Genomic DNA, 12,016 nt, shown 5'->3' on the forward strand with positions numbered 1-12,016 from the left:
TAGCCTGCACAGAGTCCTGACCTCACCCTGATAGAACATCTTTGGGATGAATTAGAGCAGCATCTGTGAGCCAGACCTTCTCCTCCAACATCAGTGTCTGACACCACAAATGCACTTCTGGAAGAATAGTCAAAAAATTCCCATAAACACACCTAAACCTTGTGGAAAGCTTTCCCAGAAGAGTTGAAGCAGTTATAGCTGCAAAGGGTGGGCTGACTATTATATTATACTATCATACAAAAGTCTGGATTAAGACTGAGATGTGACTCAAGTTCATATTTGTGTTAAAGCAGCCGACTGAATGCTTTTGGCAGTATGCAGTACACAGTTATTGTGCTACAGGACAGCTGTGAAACTACAGCCTGTGTCTGTTTGGCTGACTGTACCTGTTTGAACTTTTCCCAGTCACTCCCTGCAGCTCCTCTGGTCGAAACAGCCTCACCAAATCCTGGTCACACACCAGGAAGAAGCCTCGCTTGAACTCCTGGAACAGACTCTCCACTGATGTGTTGAAGGCATGATTCACATAGGCCTCCACAAACTCCTTCCTGTTTAGGAGGGAAAATTTTAAATCAGCAAATATTTCACAGAGACAAAGATGCTGCAGATGAACCTCACAAGCACGTCATGTTTTATATGCTTACTTATTTTGACTTGTCAGTGGCTTTCCAGGAGTTTGAGGATCCAGGTCAACATCTATTCCATCCCAGTTTATCTGTAAATTAGTTATAAATCAGATGAGTTTAGCTGCAAAACCTGAGAATGAGACAGATTACTGATCATCTTCTATAGTAAAACGCATACCGAAAAGTCCATGTAGCGATTATCCAGAACATAATCTTCATAGTTTAAGATAGTCTGCAGAATCCTTTAAAGAAATTAAAACAAAAAGTTGTATTAAAAGAAGTTCAACTATGTACATTTTACATCAGTCACAAGTTACTGTAACTTTTGACACACGACAAATTAAAATACGTCCATCCATACATTTTCTTCTGCTTGTCCGGGGCCAGGTTGTGGGACCAGCAGCAGCATGTGTTACTGAAATGAAATGGATACTTACCTTCCTACAGTCGGGCTGAACTCCATCATATCCTCCAGTGTCGGCTCTAAACTGAGTAGCTTCTTGAACAGAACCAGTGGGAATGGTAAGTGTATGATACACTGGTTGTACAAGGCCAAGCCACACAGTAGTCCAAACAGGAAGAAGTTTCTCTTGCTCTCCTCTGTTGCCTGCATTAATAAAAGTTCACTTTGGTTCTATTATTGCTTATCGTTAAAATTTCAATCCTTTAACCAATTTTATACAGTTGGTGGGTTCAGTTTTAAAATCTTACATTGGAGGGAAACCACGCCAGGGTTTTGGAGTCATTGAGCATGAACATCCCAGATTCTTCTGACACCATTTTAAGAAACAGGTGGTGAAAAAAGTCTCGTTTGTAGACATCTTTGATGTTTGGATCCTCATCAAAATGGACCTGAGAAATAGAAATATTAGAGATGCTTCTGGAAAGAACAGTTGCAGAAGAATGGCTATGCATTAATCATCAGGTGAAAATCAATCAAATATTCACCACAAGTGGCTTCTTGAAGTCGCTGTGAGCAGCAGCTGCCAGCTCTCTGAAGGTGCTTTCGAAAAGTGATGCGCGCTGCAGCTGCAGTTTAAAAAATTTGGGTTTTGACTGGGGAATCCATCCGTAAGGAAAAACAAAAACCATCTGTGGAGGCGCCTGCTGTTCATTCTGCAAGACAAAACAAAGTATCATGATTTTAAAATAAATTCTCTATTTAAATTCCAATTGTGATGTATATAAGGCAGCTGGTGAACCACGTGAGCTAGACTGGCTCTTGCTTCTGTTCTGAGGTTCTGAAACTGACGCCTGCCTGAACTGTGAGTGAAAAGAGTGCTGAGAGAACTAAAACAAATAAAACAACAAAATGTTGGAATCTTCTGCAGCACTGAGGGCAGCTGCTGATTTATGATTGTATTCTGTTAGTTTATTTTCTGTTGTGACTCCTTTGTTTTTTATAGATGGTTGTTTTGTCTGTTATATAAAACTGCTGAATAGTGTAGCTTTAAAGTGTGATCACTAATACACACTAATGCAGACTGGAAAATTACAAATTCTGCTATTGTTTTCCTATAACAGGGTGGTGAAGTTACCTGAGTGAATGCAGAATTCATGTCAAAAACCAGCTTCTTTGATTTCAGATCCATCACAAATGGGTACTTGCAAAGAATCACAGGCAGATCATCTGCATTCTGGAAAAAAAAGGAAACAACCCACATAAACAGTTAGTGAGCTTAACAGTGTGTTAACATGAATGAGTCGTTTTCTGGGTTGACTGCCATCTTAGCAGGTTCAAAGTACTTGTTGTCAGCTGACCTCACCTTGAGTTTTGACTTTGTTCGCCAACGTTTGAGATCCTCCTTTAGAAACATCTGGCTAAGCTCGAGGCAAAAAGTTGTTTCTGGGATTTTCTTGTTTATCTCATTGGTCTTAAAACAAGAAGTGGTAGTATTTGTTATGCTGGCTGTGTGAAAATCCAACTTTTTTTGTTGAAAAGCTGAGCAGTAATACATTTAATTAAATTTTGATCATTTCTGATACTGACATAGTACATATGCTGGAGGATTAGCAGTACGTTTCTGGCTTGAGCGTTGCAAGAAGCAGACTTAAAGATTGGGATCCACGAGAGGGCCGTCTTCCACACCTGAACATATCTGATCGTGTCGGAGGGTGACAGTGAGGACCACCATTCCCCTGAGGATGACAAAGTTACAGTCAGCTCTTCACTGGCTGATATCATGGATTAAGAAGTCTAGTGTTCGTTAGAATAAAATGCTATCATTTAATACATTGATGCATTTAAACAGTATATACTAATCCAATAAATACACTTTTAATAGACGTGCTGAAGATTTTAAAGTTGTTAAAGTCTGCCTAAATATATGCCTGAACAACAGACTTTAAAATTGCTTTAAAACAATTAAATTACATTAAACAATAATTGAGTTGTGACATAATTACGAGCAAATCGCAAAGCTTCAGCAAGGTTTTGGACTAATTCCTCAGATTTGTTAAATTAGTTGTTAGTTTAGTGTTTTTTGCATAGGTGAGATTGTGTTATGAGAAATGCATTAACTGCTTTGAGAACTGTTGGAGTTGGATAGAATGATGTTGATGTGAGAACTGCACTAAAGTCGGGACAGCCAGTAAGCAAAATAGTAGGTGTCACCTCCACCTGTTCTTGCAAAAGCATGAAAACTGACAGAGGTGAGACAGCAGAAAAGTTTTTGTTTATTTATTTTTTTACTAAGTTAAGGAATTAAGTTAAGAAGAGTGATTAAATAAATTGTTTCTTGCATTTTTGGTTTAATGATTGTGTTTAGGATTATTTCAGAAACATGTTTAGAGGATCTTTGTAAGCCTGTATTTACTTTAAAAGAAGGGAAGCACTTCTTCATTCTACAGAAAAGGTGACACATTACAGATGAGTTCATAAAAAGTGTCACTGTCACTCTTTCAAGGCTCTGTCACTTTTTCTTTTTTACTGGAACAGCATGGTAAAGTAGGCCTTGGTTGCCATCTTGTGGCAGTGTGTTGTCACTACAACATATGAAATTGTGTTTCTATTGGAAATATAATTCAGCACCACTGAGCCGCTCTCTCAGTTACAAACTGAACCTGTTTTTTTAGACATATAAATCACTAAGTACAGTGAAGCTTTAGGTTTTGTAAAAGTGTTTCTTATTCTAAATGCATGTTGATTTTTATAAGGGTGAAGAGCAGTTAGCAGTGCATTCATGGACATCTTTAAACTATTAACTGAAGAATCTTTGGTCATGATGTCATGAACTAGAAACGTGAGCTCCAGGTGAGACTGCACAGAAGAACAAGTGTCCTTAAACTCCATCAACTGATGACGTCTTACAATTTTATTCTACTGTGTGTTTTTATCATTGAACGTTTCTGTCTTTGTGTACATGTAACGCAGACACTAAAGCTGTGCCAGAATGTCATGCTGAAGAGAAGGATTCTTTTAAAATGCATGGGGGAGCAAGCGAGTCAGATACCAAGGGCACAAAGATGAAGCAGGTCTGATCGGAAACCGTTTATTTCCAGGCCCAGGCCATCTTGTCCTTCAGATTCTTTATTTCCAGGATTTAACAGCAGCGCAGCGGTCACAAACTGTTTGCTTCCTCCCGATCAACAACACAGCTGCCGCTAATTACGTGTGTCTACCTTAAATATCTTCACAAACTCAAAATGTGACCTCTAGCACCAAACGCTTGCTGCAGTTCTTGGTGTCAGAGGTGACACACAAGGTATCGGGTTTTCACTGCAATTACTTTTTCATATAGGACCAAGTATGTTTGGATAGCTTTTTGCCCTTGAAAACTGCCGTTTAATATTAGACATTCTTGTCTAATGTTATAAATGTATTGAAGTGTGACAAATATGCAATAAGACACGAAATCAGAAAGGAGGCAAATATTTTTTCACAGCGCTATAGTCTGTAAATGGTCTTCTTTTGGCTATAGTAGATCTTTTACTTGTTCCTTTCTTAATTGTTTGTTTGAAATTGTTTTTTCGATCATATTGAGTATAGACGAATGCAACTGTGAGCTTTAGTGATTAGCCCGTTTCAACAGGACCGTGATCCCGATGTGTGAGACAGCAGGGTGCTGCCACTGGTGTTGTAATGTGTGATTTAGTTCCTCCTAACATTTCAGTTTGCTTCCAGTATCTATCCTCTGTGATTACTGGCTCTTTAGACAGATTTAATAGAAGTGTGTGAGCTATTGGCTCAGTATAAAGGGTCAGTAGTGTTTTCATGTCACCTATCCATCCTCCATTTAGTCACCCAAAGCATGTAGTAAGTACTCCTCACTTTTATTCATCTTCTCTTAAATTCAGACAAATTCCCACTTGTTAACGTTGAGGGGATCCAGCGGAGGATCACAGTGACCCTCATCCACGAGAAGGGCAGCGAGCTCCATTGGAAAGATGTTCATGAGCTGGTTGTAGGTGAGCAGCCTACCTTTAGGGTCTAGTCGTGCTATACCTCTCTGTAGTAAACAAAAACCCCAAAGCTCAGAAACAATGTTTTATAGTGTTTGTGTGCTTTTGATAGAGGAAGACAGGACAGAACATCATTAAAGGGATTTGACTTTGTGAGATCACACTGAAAACGCACCACTCGGTTCACTCTGAGATATTTTCAGTCTGGAAAGATGAATCTGTCGGGCTTTAGGCTGCTTCTCACTTTAAGCAGTTCATGCTGTAGCTGATGGACCAAAAAATGACATTTGATATTTTAGACATTCAGCTGCTGACTCTGAAGCCAACAGGCTCTTGAGTGTGGATGATTGTGTTGGTACTGGATGCTGTGATAAAACAGCTGTTCTGATCTGTCTTCATTCATGCCTGTCGTTATTAAGCCTCCTAAGCTCCAAACCAGTAAAAGCAATATTTGGAGGCAACACCCTTTTTAGTACTTTGCTGTATTTGTTTGTGATTGTGTGACACTGAACCACAGTGCTATGTATATCCTCTGTAACACTCAGACGTTTCCAGATCAGTGTTTTCCCCTCAGCTGTTTCTCACTATAGAGTCTTTCCTCAGTAACAATGAGGCACCAGCAGAGCATATCTGGCTCTCAGTCTGTGGCTGATAGTGCCCCCTGCTGTTAATAACAGGAACAGTGTAACTAGGGCTGGGTATCGTCACTGATTTCTAGAATCAATTCCGATTCCGATTCACAAGGTCCCGAATCAATTCGATCTACGATTCGATTCAATTCGATTCGATTTAAAGCTGGGAAATTTTGCCTCAGACAGTCAGAAATATTATAATTCAGATCAGTACATTTACATATTTTTGTATTTAAAAAAAGGAAGCTGACACTCACAAGACTTTATCAAAGGTGTGAGCATCACAGCAGATGCCTTTGTGTCAAAGTAGCTGAAGATAAAACACAGAAAAACATGAAGGTGGTTTTCCTGGTCTGGGATTTTATAAAAATATTCTGCAGTACATCAAAAACGAAAGAAAACCATTAATCAACATATGAACATTACCTCTGAAGTTACAGCGGTTTTATTAGAGACACGGCTGAGCGTTTTGCATTTTGCATAATTTTAAAAAGTTTACATTTGTTCAGTATTGAACGGCAGAAATTAGGTTTTCTTTTCGGAAGTAAGTAAAAGGAAAAAAAACAGCGGCCGACAGCGCTGTAAACAATGGTAGACTTGTGCGTAACAAGCAAGCAAATAATGCAGAAAACAGATTTTTGGACTGGAAACTGTTCTTGAAGTATACTGTGTGTGTGTGTGTGAGAGAGAGAGAACTGTGCATGAAGTGTGGTGTAGTAAGTAAGAGTGAATTCATGACGATGTTTTTGTGAAGCGTAGTTTGGATCTTCTTTTGCTGCTGGTTTGGTCAATATTGTTTGGAGAGAGATAAAACTAACAGCTTTAGAATCAGCGCAAAAAGGGCGTAAACACAAAGCGCGGACCCGCCGAAACATCAGAATCAGCAAGCTGTCGGCTTTCAGCCCCGATCGTGTCCGTGGCGTCGGGTGAAAAAGGCGACGTCTCACTGATTCTGATGCGTCAGCAGGTCCGCACTTTGTGTTTACGTCTTTGTGCAGAATCCGTGTACCTGCTCTCATTTACTGTTTTAGCTGTTTGGTGGTTCTTGAAATTTTGTGAGGTTTCACCTGAGATTCTGGCGTTTCGGGCAAAATAAATTAATATTAAAAAATCAATTCAGGATTTTAATGAATCGATATCACGTTATCCAAGCCAGAATCAATTTTTATCGATAAATCGATTATCAAAACCCACCCCTACTGCAAAGTGTCCAGGTCACTGAGTGAGCCATGAAGTATTCTAGAGTCAAATGAGATCATCGTTGGGTCAGTGACTCCAGAGCGCAGCAGCAAAGCAACAACAGAGTGGTGCTGCAGTGGCTCAAAGTTGAGACTTCAACATGATTGAACGTTAAGAAAGCTGTGAATGAATAAGTATCTGCAAACTTCAATGAACCGAAGAAACATTGTAAAGACAAACGGGCCAGAAATCCGCCCACACTGCTGTGAAACACTAATAAAAAATGATTACCTCAAGTTTTTGCTGCTAAAGTTGGTTCCATCAGCTGCTGAATCACAGGATGTACTTGGTTATAGTCATTTGTGCATTTTGGGTTGCTTTAAATAAATAATGATGTGTTGTAATCATCCAGATCTAGAACCTTAAACTGCTTTTTCACGTGTCTGTAAATGAATTTCTGTCTTATCATTGTCCCGATTAGTGTCGGCTGACACTTGACACTCTGTGGCTCCTGATTTATCTGTTGTCAAGGTCTCACCTCAGTGCGATTCCTCACGTTTTGTAATGATTAAAGGATGAATGTGAACACCGCTTCAGTCACTGTGTTCACTTCCTGATATGTCAGAACTGTGCTCACGTCACTCACTTTTTTTAACAACATGACACACTGCTGTAAACAGAGACCCTGTAATGTTAGCACCAAGTAGGACTTCGTAAAAAATAATGCTGTCAAGCTAACTTTTCCTCTTTCTGTCTTTTTCAGGACCTTGAGGCAGTGTGGGACAGCTCCCTGCACAACTCCCTCCTGCTCAACCGCGTCACTCCCTATGGAGAGAAGATCTACATGACCTTATCTGTGTATCTGAAGGTCAGCTGCTGCTCCGCCGTGTTGTACCTGTTTGTACGTGTTTTTAAGTCTCTTGATGTCATTGTGTCTAACACACACCCTTTATCTCCTCTCTGCAGCTGGACCATTGCATCCAGCCTGCCATTATCACCAAAGACCTCTGCACGGTCTCTTACTCCCGAGACGCCAAGATTTCCCCACCCCGTTCTCTCAAGAACCTCTTTGGGACTGGATACTCCAAAACTCCTGACTGGTAAATCTGGGCTGCTGCACTGTGGCCATCTCTGTTTCACAATCAAAGATATCTGCCCTGTTACAAAGTTTCCTTCTTCATAACTTCTGCTTCATTATAGCAACCGAGTGACTGGGATCTACGAGCTGAGCTTGTGTAAGATGTCTGACACTGGAAGCCCAGGTGAGCGGCCATGAAACATGAGGGCTCATGTCCTGAGCAGGGATGCAGAGGAGGAGGAGGAAGGTCCTGGACACATCAGTGGCTTACGTGCGTGGAGAGGAGAGCCTCGCTGGCTGGAGGCCCAGAGGAGATATCCTCATCCTAGAGCACCAATGGGAGCTAGAGAAGATGGAGCAGCTGCAGGAGGTGGGGCCTTCATAAAGAAATAAATCTCTGTTTAATATCGTAGAGGGAAAAATGACTTTTCAACTCAAAGACCAAAGTGCTATTCTAAAAAGTTTTTTCTTAGAGTACAGACTTTACATGACTAACCCTCCCCTCTTCTCTCCACCTCACATTCGCCCCATCTTTCGTCCAGGTGGAAAAGACCCGTCACCTTCTGGGAGAGGCGGCTCCCGTGGGAACAGCTCCCACCACCAAGTCCCTGAGTGAGTCTCTGTCTCCCAGCGTGAGCTCCGGCACTCTGTCCACGTCCACCTCCATCTCCTCGCAGATCTCCAGCACCACCTTTGAAAGCGCCATCAGGCCGAGCGAGAGCAGCGGCTACGATTCCGCTGACATCGAGAGCTGGTGGATCGTGAGAAGGAGCTGGCCACCAAGGTGAGAAAAACGTCAGCTTAGTGGGCGTTCTTGTTGCTGCCTTCTCTGCTCGGAGCTGATCGGTCTTGTTCCTGTTGTGTTGTAGTGCCTGCGCCTTCTGACACACACCTTTAATACTGAATACAACCAGCTGGTGAACAGCATCAGTGACTGCAAGGTGAGAAATAATACAAATAAATAAAAAAATAGCCTTTCTGTGTCACATCATTGAGTTGATATATTAACGTCTACCTCATCCTGCTGTTGTTTCACTTCAGCTTTCTCTCATCTCACCGATCGGACGTGATCCATCCGTGACGAGCTTCAGCAGTGCCACCCTCACCCCTTCCTCTACCTGCCCCTCTCTCGGACTCCCGCTGTGGCTCCATGGACCAGAAGTAAACATATTTTTAGGAACATTGACCTCGATCTGCAAACGGTTATTGACAGGTTATCTATTTGATTCTAACTTGGTGTGATTAGTGTTAAAGGACCCCTGAGAACAGCCCACGTGCCTCCAGTCCGTCCTGCTCAGACTATGAAAACTTCCCGATGGTTCCCACTCTGGAGACCTCCTACCTTGCGCGGGCTGCAAAGAACGAGTTCCTGAACTTGGTGCCTGATATTGAAGAAATGCGACCAGGGTGAGTAATACCATATTAACCCAAATACTGTCACTATGACATGTGTCTCACAGACCAAATATAAGTCGATACTCATGTTCTCTAGTTCAAGCAGAAATGATTCGATTCGAATTCCTGAGCCTGGATGATTTCAGCTGGAAACAAACCAACTCTGCTTCTTCCTCAGAAAAACAAGCGCTCTCTTAATAAATAAATAAATGAATAAAATCTCTTCTTTTCAGATCTGTTGTGAAGAAGAAGGGTTTTCTAAGCTTCGTGGAGCCTCGCTCTAACTCATGGGGGAAGCATTTTGTGGTTGTTCGCCGGCCCTACGACTTCATCTACAACAGCGACCAGGACCCCGTGGAGCGAGGCGTCCTCAACCTCTCCACAGCACAGGTGGAATACAGCGAAGATCAGCAGGCCATGCTTAAGGTTTGAGGCAGGATAGACGTAAAACTCTCCCTGCAGATCTAAGCTGGCGAGGCGGCGCAGCGGACTGACGAAGAACTGAGCGGAGCGGTACGCGGGAGAACCACCGATTCCATCCTTTCTGAAAAGCCTTTGAAAATATCAAGTGTTAAAACTTATTAATCATTGTGATTCTTGACGGTTTTCTCTTGTAAGTAGACTTGTGACTTAAGTCTCTTTTCATGCGACTCAAACGTTTAAGTTCCTCAGAACTTTTGCCTCCCCGCCTCCCTCCAGCAACCCCGCTGCCAGCTCAGCTTTCCTCCTCTCTATTCCCTCCCCTCAGCTTTTTGTGTTTTTGTTTCAATGACAATGTTTGGGTCTAATTTTGTTCCGCTTGGTTGTCATTCCCAAACTCCCCTAACTAAGTAGCATGTTGTAGTAGTCTACTTGTGTGTGCACGACTCTTTAGAAACTTTCCGTTTGCCAATCATCTGTACAAAAAAATGTCTCTCAGTGTTATTTGTCTCCTGAAATGAGTTTCATTCTATTTTGTGGGTTTTTTTGTTGTTGTTGGTTTTTTATTAAATTAAGATGCTTGCATGATACCTGCAGCAGTCCTCGGGAGAAGACCAGGTTTGCTCAGTTTAAAACAAAAAACAAAAATGAACCAAATCACCCAGCTTACATTTGAAACCATGAAGGAAAAATCTACAGTTCTCTCCAAGTGACGTGTTAGTTTATGCTCTGCTACCTAAACCATAGCTGCTAATAGATTTATAGGGTATTTTTCTTCTCGCAGTGAATTTACATCAGGCTGAACTGTCTCTGAAACAAAAACTCAAAGTGGGAATGAACTTTGACAGGAGGGCCACGCCCGATTTCCTCTGTCATCCACGTCATACTTAGATCCTCCTCAATCTGTGTACATACGCCGCCTCTAAACCGCCGATAGTGCCAGTGTCAGTTAGTGAGTCAGTAAAATACTCATGCATTTGTGTTAACATAAAAACTGCAGACTAACTAGAGGCAAACAAGCGAGGATCACTTCATATCTCAGCAGTTTAAAAAACAAACAATGACCGATTGTTCCTGCAGGAGTAGATTCGGGCCCCTTTTTGCTTTTTCATCCCAAAGAATAAAAACAGGGTTACAAGGAGATGAGGAGGACTAGGAGGATGAAAACGAACTAAAGAGAGAACTTGATTTGTACATGCGGTCTGTTCTGGGATCAGTGTGTTAGTTAACCCTCATTTAACACATTCCTCTCTGTTCCTCTAGCTCGCTCTATCTCACTGAGAATCAGAAAGCCTTGACATTTACTGCTATTAACTTTACACTCTTGTTGTAAAGACTCAAAGAAAACACGGTGAAAAGGTTAGAGGGACGTAAGGAAAAAGGAATGAAGGTGCAATGTTTCTTTAGTTTTGCTTTGACGGCAGTGGTTAGCCAGCAAAGCTGCTTTTAAATGGCCCACAGGACAGATTACGATGTAGTCCCATGACTCCCTTATTTTTTTTCTTATGCTTTTAATCATTCCACCATGAAGGTTTCTATGAAATGTAACAGAGGGCATTTATTTCTTAATTTATTTAACCTTATTTTGCACATTAACACATATCTATAGCAAGGACAGAGACACAGCCACATATGTTGAGTCCAGGATTGTATCTGAGCATCAGGAACAAATGATAAGAGCACATGTCACAGGACACTGGATGGCTGTTTGTCAAAGGGTTTAATAGAAGGAAAGAAGTTAAAGGGACTACATATACTCAAAGGTCTTATTTCTGATACTAGCCCATGAAAATATTTGCTCTGTGTGCCGTGCTGCAGCTGCTACATTTTGCTCCGGATTCACTTTTTGGCACCTACGCCTCTCGAGATGTGTTAATGCAGACAGGCATTGAAAAACTCTGGTCAACCAACCAGCAGTCTGCCTGTTGTGTGGTATGAAATGCGTGGAAGGAGAGCTACCAACTGTCTGTTACAAATAGACAAAAAATAAAGCTCTGACGTGGCCTCGGGTCAGCAGCCTGACGGTCAGAGAAGAAGAAAAATGCTGAATTGTGGATCTCTGAGCTCCACATCAAAGATGCACCTATGCACAGATCAAATCTCAAAAGTACAATGTACCTCATATACATGTTGATGCAAAGCGCTGCAAGAGCAAACGTTTTCACTTCATGTGCAGAGGTGTTTTTATTTTGGATTAAGTGTTTATTGTTTGCAATGTATATATATGAGTTTGCAGCTCTTTGCACATATTAATAAAAGGTTGAACTAACTGATCAAATAAAGTC

The 12,016-nt window shown here is 41.5% G+C and overlaps 3 protein-coding genes across 3 annotated transcripts; 2 read left to right on the forward strand and 1 right to left on the reverse strand.

Annotated features, from left to right (window-relative positions):
* Nucleotides 1–355: 355 nt before the first annotated feature.
* Nucleotides 356–3,358, reverse strand: LOC120744340 (probable E3 ubiquitin-protein ligase HERC6). Its single transcript, XM_040048656.1, has 9 exons — nucleotides 2,617–3,358; nucleotides 2,393–2,500; nucleotides 2,165–2,263; nucleotides 1,575–1,742; nucleotides 1,338–1,478; nucleotides 1,064–1,233; nucleotides 805–868; nucleotides 645–715; nucleotides 356–548 (listed from the first exon to the last, which is right to left on the reverse strand). Exons 1-9 carry the CDS (start codon nucleotides 2,809–2,811, stop codon nucleotides 356–358), a joined length of 1,209 nt encoding a protein of 402 aa, XP_039904590.1. The 5' UTR covers nucleotides 2,812–3,358.
* A 4,435-nt stretch (nucleotides 3,359–7,793) lies between these two features.
* On the forward strand, nucleotides 7,794–9,075 carry LOC120744405 (kinesin-like protein KIF1B). The gene is made up of 5 exons (XM_040048796.1): nucleotides 7,794–7,938; nucleotides 8,039–8,100; nucleotides 8,141–8,286; nucleotides 8,459–8,857; nucleotides 8,958–9,075. The coding sequence occupies exons 2-4, from the start codon at nucleotides 8,079–8,081 to the stop codon at nucleotides 8,702–8,704; spliced, it is 414 nt and encodes a 137-aa protein (XP_039904730.1). The 5' UTR covers nucleotides 7,794–7,938; nucleotides 8,039–8,078; the 3' UTR covers nucleotides 8,705–8,857; nucleotides 8,958–9,075.
* On the forward strand, nucleotides 8,961–11,620 carry LOC120744406 (kinesin-like protein KIF1B). The gene is made up of 3 exons (XM_040048798.1): nucleotides 8,961–9,077; nucleotides 9,171–9,323; nucleotides 9,545–11,620. The coding sequence occupies exons 1-3, from the start codon at nucleotides 9,067–9,069 to the stop codon at nucleotides 9,741–9,743; spliced, it is 363 nt and encodes a 120-aa protein (XP_039904732.1). The 5' UTR covers nucleotides 8,961–9,066; the 3' UTR covers nucleotides 9,744–11,620.
* Nucleotides 11,621–12,016: the final 396 nt, after the last annotated feature.

The sequence above is a fragment of the Simochromis diagramma genome, unplaced genomic scaffold (assembly GCF_900408965.1).
Source record: "Simochromis diagramma unplaced genomic scaffold, fSimDia1.1 OVJJ01000683.1, whole genome shotgun sequence".
Taxonomy (NCBI): Eukaryota; Metazoa; Chordata; class Actinopteri; order Cichliformes; family Cichlidae; genus Simochromis; species Simochromis diagramma.